Source organism: Solanum tuberosum, unplaced genomic scaffold, assembly GCF_000226075.1.
Source record: "Solanum tuberosum cultivar DM 1-3 516 R44 unplaced genomic scaffold, SolTub_3.0 scf00021, whole genome shotgun sequence".
NCBI lineage: Eukaryota > Viridiplantae > Streptophyta > Magnoliopsida > Solanales > Solanaceae > Solanum > Solanum tuberosum.
Genome location: NW_006238947.1, coordinates 1,772,928 through 1,788,177, shown reverse-complemented (window position 1 = coordinate 1,788,177; position 15,250 = coordinate 1,772,928). Strand labels below are relative to the sequence as shown.

At 27.2% G+C, this 15,250-nt stretch overlaps 1 protein-coding gene across 1 annotated transcript; it reads left to right on the top strand.

Moving 5' to 3' along the window:
* Positions 1 to 351: 351 nt before the first annotated feature.
* On the top strand, positions 352 to 10,235 carry LOC102591068 (GDSL esterase/lipase At5g03610). Its single transcript, XM_006341178.2, has 5 exons — positions 352 to 462; positions 1,017 to 1,301; positions 3,384 to 3,655; positions 8,822 to 9,125; positions 9,834 to 10,235. Exons 1-5 carry the CDS (start codon positions 417 to 419, stop codon positions 10,046 to 10,048), a joined length of 1,122 nt encoding a protein of 373 aa, XP_006341240.1. The 5' UTR covers positions 352 to 416; the 3' UTR covers positions 10,049 to 10,235.
* Positions 10,236 to 15,250: the final 5,015 nt, after the last annotated feature.

Here is a 15,250-nt window from a genome sequence, read left to right as displayed (position 1 = left end):
TTTTCTAAAAAAAATCAATTCTCTAAGTAATACTAACATTTTTAAAAAAAATTGTAGAAAAGAATATATCCCATCTTTTGCATTATGGTTAATTTTCTATTTAAAAAAAAGAAGAAGAAAGGAAACCCACCAATGTGAATATGAAAATAAAAAACTTCATAAACCTTTTTTCATGAACTTTGTGGCACTGACCAAATGGCTCTTTAGTTAAATTGGTAAAGATCCACTTATTATTATTATTTTATTCATTTATTGAAAGAAAAAAAACAAATTATACTCCACCAATCAATGTCCCCTCATATTCTTTATTATTTTATTTATTTATCATATCTATAAATATGTTTATAATTCACAAACAGAATCTCACTATTTCTTCTTTTCCCCCATTTTCTTCAGTCTATTCAAACAAAATCTCCATGAAGATCTCCAACTTCTTCATTTTCTCCTTCTTCTTAATCACAGGTACACTTTTTAAATTTAAGTTATATATTTTGTCAGTATAATTATTATTTTTTTACATTATTAATAGTGACGAAATAAAAATTTCATATCATGATAATATAAATATTTTAGCAAAATCAAGAATTTTATCAAAGGATACAAGATTTAAAGATATTTCGTGTTTAATTGATCACCCTTCTGTCTATGTAGCTTTAATTATGAATGTAGTTTAACATATGATTCAAGTGTAATTACATTATTAGTGACCTATATATTTAAATTATTATATTTTTTATTGTCATTATATAGAATTTTTCTCCATTATTATTGTATTTCTTTTTTCAAATACGTAACTAAAATTTTACTTAAAAGGTTTAAAATATAAAATAAGCATACAAAAAAAACGAAGATTGTTCAACATTTATTATAATTACATAAAAATATAATTTTAACTACGTACAAACAATGTAATTCTGACTCCATCCTTGTCCTTTCGAAATATGTTATTATTATTATCGTCGGTGCATAGAATTTGAACAATAATACACTTTTTTTTATTGTTGTAATTTTTACAGGATTTTTGTGGGGTGTTCGAGTTGAAGGTTTACGTCATCACCACCACCACCACCACCGTCACCAGAATAGCCATAATAACCCAAAAAGTTACAAAAATGACCAAAAAGATCACCAATTTTATAATTTTAAACCAACAAAAATGTTTGTATTTGGAGATTCATATGTTGATACTGGTAATAATAGAAAATCAATGGCTAATTCTTGGAAACAACCTTATGGTCTCACTTTTCCCGGCAAGCCCTCCGGCAGGTTTTCCGATGGACGTGTTCTCACCGATTACCTAGGTAATTAAATATTATATTATTATTAGTGTTACGCGTAATAATATTTGACTGAATATGAAATTTAAATAAATATTTACGATTACAAGAGTATGTTGTTTGAAAAACTACTTCATCGCTTTTGTTGACGTGGCATATATTTAGAAAGATTATTTGATTTTTGGTTACATATAAATGTTAAAAAAATTCTTAGTTTTGCGTGTGGTTCAAATGCATTATATTATTATTACAATGGCGAAGTTAGGATTTTTAATACAAGGATTTAAAATTTAAAGAAACTAAATACATAAATTAATCGAAAGGGTTCAATATTTATTATATATACAAAAAAAAATTAAGCATGTATAAATAATTATATTTTCTGTCGAAGGGGATTCAAATGAACTCCTGAATGTATGCCGACTCTACCCCTGATTATATAAGTTGAGATGGAGAAATTATTTAGTTTTAGTATTTTTTTAAAGATTTTAGTCATTATTCATTAGATATATTTTTGTATTTGGCATGTATGTTCAGTTAAATAGTGTTACATAAATTATCAAAAAAAAATATTTTATATAATTTTTCATAAGTGAATTTTAAAATTGATGATGGTGTATATGCAATTTTATTTTTATATTGTGAAGTGAAAAAATTGTTTTTAATAGCTTTTTGATTCAAATAAAATATATTTATATAAGAAAATTAGAAAAAAAATGACTAAAGGATTTACTTTTTCTGATGTGGATTAATCCTAATCTCTTTTTTTGCTTCTCCCTATGCTATTACTCTTTTTCATCATTGTGTCCACTTTATCTTTATATCTGTCTTTCAACTTTTTGTTTATATTAACAATTTATTTTTCCATCGATAAGCACAGTGGTGGAGGGTAAGTACTCCTTCATTTTTAATTAAAAGTTTGGGTTCGTTTTTGTTAGAGAGTGTTTTATTCTTAATGTGGGACTTTCTAATACGAACTTGAATTTAGTCAGACTTTAATATGAATAATGAGTGAAAAACTAAAAAAAGATTTTTTTTTTCTATTTTTTTTTTCCATAGTGGGTTGTTAATGAGTATATTTCCTTTTGCATTGTATGCTCTTTTGCTGGGGCTGGACATGTTGCATTATTCCTACTTTTGTTTCTTTTTCTGCATCTCTTGTCAGACTACCATAATTACTTTCTCCATGAATAAATAAATAAAATATTTTTTTTTATTAAAAAAAATACAATAAATATGTTGCTTTATATGTGAAAGTATGACATTATGAAAAAAATTAATTAGTGCTAAACAGAGTTTTTTTTTTTCATTCATTGTCATTGTCATTATCTTGCCACTTGTTCATTGCACTTTTGTTTGCCCACTATTTATGATTTACGTATAATTTATTCTACCAAACTCAATCATGCCAAGTCTTGAGTTAGGTCTTTTAAAAAAAAGTTAGGTGATGTTTGAGTCAAATTATAGATATCTCGATTAATTTTATAAATATTTTTTATCAATACTTTTGTTGAATAATTCTATTCGTCAAGATTGTATTGGAGGCACCTTATGCTAAGTAGTATTAAATGACATCTGTTCGATGAAAAATTATATCATTTAAATAGGTTAACAGGTTAACACATGTGACTAATTTTTTTTAATTGTGATACACTTGAGTAAATTTGTAACTCCGCATCAAGATTTAGACAAATGATGAGAAGAAATCATTAAGAACTTTTGCCTGTAGTATCGAAATCTGAAATCTCGTGGTTTTCAACCTATTTTATGAACCACAAAGCCATCACATCCTTAGGTGCGAGTTTAACTAATATCCATCGATTATGTAAATAAATTTTAAACCATGTCGATCATTTTTATCTATTGTCTATTGTGGAAATTAAATAAGATTTGTGTATATTCTATCTTTTCTAGACCTCATTTTGTAAGACTATATTGTACATGTTAATGCTATTATTGTTATCGTCGTCGTTATCTAACGTAGCAGATAATTTGTCTTATGCATAAGATTACTAATCTCACTCTTTATAAATAGTTACGTACCGATATTTTTTGAGCGACCTGACAATATAATAATTAATTATTATTTTTGAATGGACAAAACAGCAAAATTCTTGGGATTGAAGTCACCAGTACCATATAGATGGATGAAATATGCAACAAATAGGCTAAGATATGGAATTAATTTTGCCTATGGAGGAACTGGTGTTTTTAATACTACAGTCCCAGAGCCAAACATGACAACTCAAATTGATTTTTTCCAAAAATTAATGGCTGAATCAGTATACACAAAGGCAGATATTGAACAATCATTGTTCTTGCTTTCTCTTGCTGGAAATGATTATGGTGCTTACCTTGCTAATGGTGGTACAGTTCAGGTACTTTAATATACTAGCTTACAATACTTATATCTGTGGTGGTCGAATCAACTTACGTAAGTGGTTCAGCACTTCCAATACCATCAATCTATAAATTAAGGTTTCGAGTCATATCGGAGGATCAATGAAAATACTATTCATCTTAATGATGGGGTGGAGTGGGAAAAAAAGGAGTCGCTCGCACGTAATTTGATAAATTTCGTAAAATACGTGTTACCTCCAATCGATAGGGATATGAATATCAATTAACGCAAGACTCGGTCCACTAAAACTTAATTAGACTTAAAATATAAAAAAAATAAAAAAATTGTTTAGTATTTAATTTTTTTATGCTTTCTTAAACATTTTTCAATTTTTTAAATGTGCACGTGTCATATAGAGTATACCACTTGCACTTATTTATAAGAGTGAAGCTTATGCCTTAGGGGTGGTGTATATATTTTATCTGAAATCTTTGGTGGGAAAATTATCCTTTATATACTAAATCAAAATTATATTTTATATATATATATATAGATAGATAGATTATTTGTTTAAAAAAATTATTCTTGTGTTCACTTTTGTACACATATTTTGAAACCATAAAATTCTTATTTTTAGATGGATAGGAGAAACTAAACTACTTATATATATATATATATATATATATAAGTAGGTTATTTGTTTAAAAAAATTATTCTTGTGTTCACTTTTGTACACATATTTTGAAACCATAAAATTCTTATTTTTAGATGGATAGGAGAAACTAAACTACTTATATATATATATATATATATATATAAGTAGGTTATTTGTTTAAAAAAATTATTCTTGTGTTCACTTTTGTACACATATTTTGAAACCATAAAATTCTTATTTTTAGATGGATAGGAGAAACTAAACTACTTATATATATATATATATATATATATAAGTAGGTTATTTGTTTAAAAAAATTATTCTTGTGTTCACTTTTGTACACATATTTTGAAACCATAAAATTCTTATTTTTAGATGGATAGGAGAAACTAAACTACTTATATATATATATATATATATATATAAGTAGGTTATTTGTTTAAAAAAATTATTCTTGTGTTCACTTTTGTACACATATTTTGAAACCATAAAATTCTTATTTTTAGATGGATAGGAGAAACTAAACTACTTATATATATATATATATATATATATAAGTAGGTTATTTGTTTAAAAAAATTATTCTTGTGTTCACTTTTGTACACATATTTTGAAACCATAAAATTCTTATTTTTAGATGGATAGGAGAAATTAAACTACTTATATATATTCACTAGGAGTAATAAATTTGACTGTGTGATTTACGTTTTCTTCTGACTTCTGAGTTTCCAAATTTTGGGACTGACACGTTTTCATATTTTCGATTTCAAAAGTCAAATAATATTTTTGTCGTGATATTTTATATGATTTTTCAAATAATTTAAATTATAATAATTTATAATATTTTTATATAATTTTTAAAAATATATTTTATTTCAAAAAATTTAATTTGTTTTAGATTTGACTTTTGAAATTTAAACAAAATAATATAAATTGAGATAGAAGGAATATGAATTTAAATTATATACACATTAGTTTTAGAGAATTTTACACTATCAAGTCATTTTTATTGTAGGTAGTTTGTTTATTTCTTTTTAAAATTATAAATCATACGTTTTAAGTATATTTACTTGTAAATATCCTTCTAACAACCTAATGGTACAAAATATCTTTATATTAATGACGTATACCATTTAAACTTGAAATGATAATATTACCATTGTATGGTGTGATGAAATTTCAAAATATGAAATGTATTCTCTCCGTTTTTAATTAGAGATTTTAGTCTTGAATTTAAAAAAATCTTATGATAAAGAGTGTTTCTCATTTTAATTGATCTTACATGACGTGAATAAAAAAAATTGCGGAAATATATTGTTTGAACCTTGGAATAGAAGGGCATATTGTATACTTTATCAATTTCAATTTATATGACACTTTATTTTTAATCGATCTTAATTAAACGTTATATTTCTATATATAATTATATAGTAATAACTTAATTTTAAAATATCATTTTATCTGTTATGATATGATTTATAAACACAATCATTTTTAACTTTTTTTAAATCACAATTTTTAAAATTATTTATTTTCTTCATTAAATTATATATTCAGTTAATAATATTACATAAATTTGAACGGAGAAAGTATTAATGAGTGCTGACACCAGTAGTAGAAGACATATTACATGTTGCCAAACATAATTTCTCTTGGATTTTTATGTGCAAACCCAATAATTTTTATAATGAAACAAATTATACTAGGCCCTGCAGCTACTACACACTAAAAATGTACTGGATTTTGGTGTATCATTGCTAACCATAAAAAATGTATTTGATTTTTTTTAAAAAAAATATTATTTTCTTGATGTGACATACACCATTTTCCTGATGTACCAAACCAAGAAACAACAAATTGGTTAATTTGAGATTATTATGATTCAGGTCTATGACACGTATTGCTTGGTTAGTCTTAATAAGTTTTATGAATTTGTTCCTTGAATTTTATTATCATGTGTCTAAAAATGTGTATATTATGTGAATTTATGTTACTTTTCATTTTCCTTTCCCATTTTGATGTGAAAATTCACCTATGATATTATGTGCACCTTTTTTTTAGAAGTTGTCAACTATATGTAGACATCTATCTGTTTTTTTAATTTATTCGACTTATCCTTTATTATGAGCGTCATATAAATAACATTTTGTGTATCGCTTTGATGACTCTTATTAATATTAAATTATATGACTATCTTATCTAACATATCATATTCATAAATTATGAATTTGAGTTTGACCATATGATTATAAATTTGAACCTATAAAATCTTGAATGGAGATTAAAAATAAATAGTCAAAGTAGTACTATAGTCTTTGAACTGAAATATTCAGTGAAGAATTGATATTTAATGTAGAATAGAAGGGCCTCTTTGTATATTAAATTGTTGCTGACACCAGTTTAGATGTTGACCACCCTACTTCTTTTGGATATTTTGGAACAATTAAACTTGGTCTACACCTACTATACACTATAAACTAGAATTCATTAATGGATTTAGTAAATTACACTGTGGAATTTGATAGTGTGTTTTTTTGATAGAAAATGTCACGAGTTCAAAACCTGTCATCCTTACTTATTATTACTCCTTCATATTGTTAATTAAAAGGGTGAGGAAGCGGTGCACAAACTATCTCACATACTACGGGAGCAGAGGAAGGATCACACCTCAAAATGTGTGATACACCTCAAAATGGTCTGATGTGATAGTCTAACCTGACGGTTGACACAAGTACTATATACAAGTGGTTGATCATAGATAAATTTAGGTCTAGGCGGAAAGTTATGGGTTCACGTCATTGCTATGAACATCCGAGGATGTTCATAGCTAGTGGTTAATGAAGTAAATAAAATTTTGAATATCGTGTTAAAATTTCAATAGATACAAAAATTGCTAATATGGTTGAGCTTTTTTGGTATATAGAAGTACTTTGTATATGCGCCGATGAAAGGTAATAGATATCTAATGAAATAATCTAGGAAAACACAAGTTGGTCTAGACACTATCATTTTAAAAGAAGAGAAAAGACAAAAAGTTATCATTAAAGTTGTTTTAAATTTTCAAAAAGACATTTTAACTTCGCGGGTGTCCTATTACCCCACAAAACTATCTAAATCCACAATAAATATACCCTTTTGACTAATTTTAACACCACTCGTGTTGTCACGCAATATGGGCGCGTGAAGGATTGTTCATACAGCTTCAGACCAATGTAAAATTGTCATGTGACACTTTCGATTTGACTTATTTTGAAAAACATATAAAAACTCATGTATTAATTTTTTTAAAGCTTTATTAGGAATAGTTTTTAATTTTAAAATCTTTTTTCTCATCTTCCCTATCATCATTAGCTTACCCATATTTCTTGGGCATTTATGTTTTCTTTCATTTTTTTCTTTTGCTCTTTTTCCTTTTTGGTCATTGTTTTTTTAAAACTAATATTATTGTGTTCATTCTTATTCTATTTTTTAAAAAAACAAATTAGTTTAGTGATTTTATTCCTACTACAAATCAAGTTTGGGATCTGGGAATAGTGAAATTATGGAAACTCAATTTGGGAGTAAGAAGTTGGAGAAGGAGGTGATTTAAATGTCAGATTTTGACTTGGTGATATTGTGAGTATTTAGATTTTGATTATTTGACGATATTTATTTTCATAAATAAATTAATTGGTGGTAGTTTGACAAATAATTGATAGTGATACTGGGAACCGCCACAGCGGGTTTGGCAACTGTTCATCGCCATGAAAGGAATGGCAGAAGAACAGAGGTTGAGGCGAAGAACAAACAAAAAAAGAATAAAAAGAAAAGCAAAGAAATCAAATAAAAATAATTAAAAATTACTTTTAATACGTGTAAAGTGACTATTAGTGCGTGACTTACAAATATTTTTGTATAAGTGGTATTGGGTGAAAAATGGGGTATACATACTATTGGGAAGTTGTTCAATAGGGTAATAGGACACCCGCAAAATTAAGACGTCTTTTTGAAAATTTGTGACAACTTCAGTGGTGACTTTATGCCTTTTCTCTTAAAAGAAAGAAAACACACATGCATCTTTGAAATTCATTGTCTATGGAATTTAAGTAAGAATTCTAGACTCTTTAAAAATATCATCGTATATGTGTTGGATCCTTCAAAAATAATAAATCATGGAAAGATCTAAGTCTAACACAAGTAGTACAACAACATTTTTAAACAAACTGAACGACATAAATTTTATGTGCATGTTAATATGCATTTATACTATGTTGCTCGAACTCTTCAAAACTATCATTCTATGTGTGTCAGATTCTCCAAAAATAGTACATTTTTCAGTAGATCTAACACAACGAAAACAACATATTTTGTAAAATCTGAGCAACACAATTTTTCTATACTTGTAATGTTGTTACTTTGACTCTTCAAAACTGCCATCCTATGCGTGCTGAATCCTCCAAAAATAGTGCATTTTTGAAGGATCTAACATGACTTACAACAACATTATTCGAAAAGTTCGAGCAGCACAGATTTTACATACATGTTATTTAACTAGTTATTTTTTTGTAGGATATTCCTGCCTTCATAACTAGTGTGGTAAACCAACTAGTTGTAAACATGAAAAGAGTCAACAAATTAGGTGCCAAAAAGATAGCAGTGACAGCATTGGAACCATTAGGATGTCTTCCACAAAGCACAATTTTGAATTCATTTCAACAATGCAATGCTACTGAGAATATTGCTGTGGATCTTCACAATTCACTATTGCAACAAGCTGTGGCAAAATTGAACAATGAGACAATGGGTTCAACTTTTGTGATTCTTGATCTTTTTAGCTCTTTCAACTCTGTGCTGGCAAGTAAAGGAGTGCAAGGTATGTTACTCGACACTGCTTCGTTTTGAAAAAATATATTGAAAAAAAAGAGTCTAATTTATCCTTTTGAATGAAACACGTTTTATGACATACCTATGTATAGGGTGGGTCTAGGGTCCAATAACCGGATTGATAAACGAGTCATTTCCTAGCCTGATTTTCCTTTTGTTTTGAGAGGTTCAAATCAAAGTAAGGTTGTGTGTTTTATACCCGCTTTTGGACCTCGACTATTTGAATTGCACAATGTAAGGCTTATTAAATGAGAAAACGTCTTCTCTCCCCGCCTCTTCCCCACCCCCCCTCCCCCCACCACCACATAAATTGTAAGTCATTCAGAACTCCTGTAGATAAGGTCGTGGAATGGTTGAAATCCTTTCTCTTCTAAGCAGAGATTTTGGGTCCAATTAGTTGGCCCTCCAAATGTAGAATTTTTTAGTTTAGAGCGTTTCGTCCTTTTAGTGAATCTATCTGACATGAATCTGAATTAGACAATATTAACGGGAGGATGCCTAAAAGGCGAATCTAGGGGGTGTTATAAATTCATAATTTCCTTCTATTACCACAAGAATTAAAAGGTCAAACTTATAGAATGAAGCAAATTTTAACATTATTCCAAATATTGGACGATGTTTCACATTTCAATTATTTAATAAATCTATTTCGAGAATACATAATTCATAAACTTAAAATCTTGATATCGTTTTACAGGAAGCACGAGGTTCGAGACACCATTGAAGCCATGTTGTATGGGAATAAGCAACAAATATTCATGTGGAAGTATGAATGTTAAAGGTGAAAAGATGTATACAGTGTGCAATGATCCAAAATCTGCATTTTTTTGGGACACAGTTCATCCAACTGAAGCTGGATGGCATGCTGTTTATACTAACTTGAAATCTACTCTCACTCAAAAAATCCTTTAGTTTAATTGTTTTTATTTATTTTATTTCTAGTTGTGTTAATTAAATCAGTGTGCTCTAGTGTTTTTATTAAATGTAATTTCTAGTTTTGTAAGTTTGTTTAATATGTTTGTTGTTATGCTTTATTAGTTCTAAAGTTTTTGTACTTATGGGGGTACTATAAAAAAATAAAAGACATTTGCGTGGCGTGTCTAGACGATAAAAAATATTTATTTTAAAATATTCATTTTAAAAGAATCGTCATAAATCACTACAAGAAAATGTATTTATAGCTACGAAATCTAAGCTATGAATTTGAAAATCGTAGCTATTACTTAGTAATAGCCACAAAAATTCACAATTTGTGGCTATCAAAAAATTCGTCAAATTTCATAGCCACGACAATTAAATTGATAAAGCTAAATCATTACTTTTGCTATAATTGCTAAAAATTGTGGCAATAATGACCTAAATAGCTATAATTTTACTGTTACAACAAAGTTCTATAGCTAATTATACGTTATTGTCACGCGATAAAAGTCATTGTAGCAATAGTAACCCTTTAGCCACAATAAGTTATTTGACACAAAATATTGTAGCTATATAAATACTTTTACTTCAAGTTATAAACTATTGTAGCTATAGTTAAATGAAATAGCCATAGAGTTTTCGCTATAATATAATATCGTAGCAATTCAATATTATCTGCTGCAAATTCATAGTAATAATAACTTTTAGTCACAATAAATTATTTGAAGAAACATTTGTAGCTAAATAAATAAGTTTTCTTTAAGTTATAAAAAAAATTGTGGCAATAACGATAAGATATAGCCATAAATTTTTTGCCAAAATGAAATTTTATAAGACTGTGATTTTTCGCCATAAATATAAATTTTCCGTACTAATAATAACTTTTTAGCCACTATAAATTATTGGAAGAAAAACTCGTAGCTAAATAAATATTTTTCATGTTCAAAAAATTGTGGCATACTAAAAGATATAGTCATAAATTATTTACTATGATAAAATTTCATAGTTAATGATTAAGTTTTTTCATGATCGTGTTGAAACTAGTTGGAGCAATAGTAAAATTTACTCATAAAAATAAATTTAAAATAATTTTTTTAAACATAATTAACGTTTTGTTTCGAGTACCAAAAAATGTGGTAATAATTAACTTAATAGTATAATAAATGTACATATATATGTCAAAGTTGTACGACATAGACTCTGGTTCCCAATATATATGTATATATATATAATTATATTGTTTTTTCTTTCATTTTTTACTTAAAAAAATATACAAAAAAAATCATGTTTTACCTTTAATATTAATTACTTATTTCTAAAAAAAATCAAGACCTAAACATCGATCAATGAATATGGATATTTTTGTAAAATAGTCATACCAATCATTTTTTTAATAAACCTGAAACGTCCAAAGTGAATAGGTAAAAAAACCAAAGGAAATAATATATGTAATTTTCTTTTGTTCAAATTTCATAATTATCAAATTAATTAAATAATTTATCAATTGACAAAAAAGATAACTACAATATTATTTATTATTGATTATTTAAAAAGTGTGAGCACAGTTAAGGTGAGACATTTTATCTGATACGGGGTGAAATGTAAATCTTGGGGTGCTACATGTTTTTTTTCCGAACCTCTTCTATCGAACAATACATTTATATAACTAATTTAATTAGAGATGTTATACATTCTATCTTACAAGATCTTAATATATATATATATATTTAAATATATTTAAAATAAATAGGAGTTATGCTCAATTAATTTTGATCGATTAATTATATCAAATTTAAATATTATCAACTTCACTAATTCCACCACAAACTTCATCTTGACTAGTGCTTTGCGAATTGTTATTTGATTCGAACTTATTGTATCAAAACAACATATTTTGGTGTAGTAATAGGTGCTCATTGTTCAATTTAATTCAGTTTTACAGATAAATATATTTGTAAGTTTCAAATAGGGAAAAAGGTCTGAAATATCTGAACTTTGACCGAATTTGCTGTAACAATACCGAACTTTGGAAAAGACCTTTTACCCTCCTGCACTATTTAATAGTGTATTTTAAAGGTATATATGTACCCACATGGAAATCATAAATAGTGCATAATTATAAATAATAATGTGTCCACGTGGAAATCCACATGGGCACATATATATCTTTAAAATACACTATTAAATGGTGGAGGGGGGTAAAATGTCCTCCATAAAGTCTGGTTTCGTAACAGCATATGGCCAAAGTTGGAGTATTTTTTAGACCCTTTTCCCTTTCAAATATAAGATATTATTGCATTAATAACATAGTTAATTCTTATCTTTGTATTTTCAATATGTATGAACGATTGGCTATGCAATTTATTCACTTTTTGGTAGTTGAACTCTGAAAAACATATTTGATCATAAAATTTTGGAATCTAACTTGAAGTTGAATTCTAGAATTTTCAAAAGAAACAACAAAAAAGGTGTTTTCACTTCTTTTTTTCATTCTTCGGCCAATTTTTGGGCGAGTCATTCTGTTCTAAAGAGGAAAAAAATTCACTTTGACCAACACAAAATATTTATTCACTTTAAAAATAAAACCTATGATTTTTTCAAATTTTACAATAAAATATGATCAAACGCACACTAAACACTACTAAAAAAATAAAAATTTAATGACAAACAAATATTGTAACTAAATAGAAAAATCTCATTAATCATATTTATCATTGAATTGACAACAAAGTTCTCTTCTCTAAGAGAAAAAGAGCTTTGGATATGATAAGGTCCTAGCTAATTAAAAAAATCTACATATCAATTTTAGATTTTAAATAACATTAATTAAATAAGTGATGAAACTTTTTATTATTATTCTAGTTATTAGGAGGGAAATCCACGAATACACAAAAATCAAAATAGAAGTAAAAATATTTCCCTCCAAACTTTTTCCCTCTCATTATTTTATGCCTAAATTAGCTCTTTCTTTTCCTATTTTAATAAGCAAAACGTAATAAAACTAGCACCCAAAAGGAAGTAAAATCACCCTAACATCACTAATTCTCTTTATTTTAATACATATTCTAATTTCATCTTTTGGTGTTCTAACATTTTGCAGTAACATCTAAAAACAAGTACGTTCTTCTTCTTCTCCTTTTTTTTTTAATTTCTGTCAATTTTTGAATTTATCTTTTTCACTTTTTAAATTTTTTGTATATAATTTTTAATCAATGAAACGATATATTAGCAATACAGTTACTCTTGGTTGATTGTATTGTTTATACATGAATTCTTTATTTTATTAAATATGTATCCATGTATTGATTTTGAGTTACATGTTTTTTTGTTTTTATAATTTTTTTCAAAATTGATTATTAAATACATTTTTATATCTTACAAATACTTGTTTGCAATAAGATATGGGCAGGAATGGTCTTCGGAAAAAAAATAATTGCTTGATTGATAATGATGATGTGAAACTTGTGGAACTTCGTAAGAGTTCTAAAACGACGTCGATCAAAGAAAATCTCCCCAAACAACACGTTGAGGAACTTGTTTATCAGGGTAATATAACTTCTGCAATATTAAATTTTTATTATTATTTCAATTAGAGAAATTTACAAAATCATATATAGCTAACTCGTGTTTAATAATTTTGTAGGAAGCATGGGCACTCAGGATGAGATAGAAATTAGCTATAATTATGATGGTTATTTTTAAAAATCATATTAATAATTAAATTAAATATTTTATTATGTCATTTTCTTATGTAATATTTAACTGTTTTTGCAGCTTATGAAGAAGTGATGAGAGCATCAAAATTGACGGGACAAAAATAGCTATTATGTCTTGTAAAAGAATATTTATATGTTTGAATAAAATGATGTTTCACTATTTTGAATGACATTGTTGAATCATTATTAAGTATTTTTCTCCATGTATTGTATTTATTATACAATTCAATATATTTCGCACATTTTTAATATAAATTTCATGTTAAATAGAAACTACATTGTATGAATTTGTAGCTATGAATTTTTTTTTATTAGGTTGAAAAACATATATAATTTCCTCAAAAATATCTTGTGAAGAATATATAATTGCCACAAAAATATCTTGTTAAAAAATGAAGATTTTTTTAGCTACAATTTATATGTTGTGACAATGAAGTGTGAAATTTTAGTTATGAAATTTTAAATTTGTAGCTATATCTATACTCCTATAATTGCCACGTATAGAGAACATGGCTAAAAAATTACTTTTTATAGCAAATAGTTTTTCTTAAGCTTCAACACTGATATTTCATGACTAGATATATGAATTGTTAGTTACAATATGAAAAAATTTGTGGCAAATACATTGAGTTATAGCTATGAATTTTTTGATTCATAACTAAATATAAGTATTATTGCCACGAGATCAGTTATAGAACTAGACACAAAGTTTAAATATCCGTGGCAAATAAATTGAATCTTTTGCTACAATACAACCCCTTATGGCTACTTTATAAAGATAGATACAAATTTTATTTATCGTGGCACAAGAATAAAATAATTTGCTATAAGTATATTTTTCGTGGCAGAAGTTTGTATCCATTGCAGCTATAAACAATTTTATTTTGTAGTTATAAGTATAAAATCTTAGTTACGGACCATGTAAAGTTTGTAGCTAACTATTAGCCACGCTACATCTTGCTACGCATGCTACGAAACAAAATAATGTAGCTAAAGTGTTTAGCTACGGAAAATTTTATATTTAGCTACAATGTATTTTGTAGCTTAAAGTACATTTTCTTGTAGTGAGTAGCAATCTCTATGGATGGATGCGCATCCATGAGTTGAGGCGGGGTGTCTAGCAGCTATTTCCATATCCCATAAATATGTGCCCACATAGGTTTTAGCTAGGGGATCCACCTAAGCTAAATGTTAACGGTCCTACCTTAGGCAAGTAGGAATCACTTATTCAGTGTGGGATTCCATGATTTGCTCACATGGTCTATGTTGGTTAAGGCTTACCCCCACAAAGAATGATAATGAACTGTGGCTTCTCAAGAATGCACTACTTTGTGTGGGTTGTAGTATGGGATGCCATCCATGCATTGCACAAGTAGGCTTTTAGAGTAGCCATGGTGTGTTCCTTTATGTTATGATGTTTTATGATCAAGGATATGAGTTAGGTAGTATGGTTACTCAAGAAGTTCTATGAAGTGTGGGT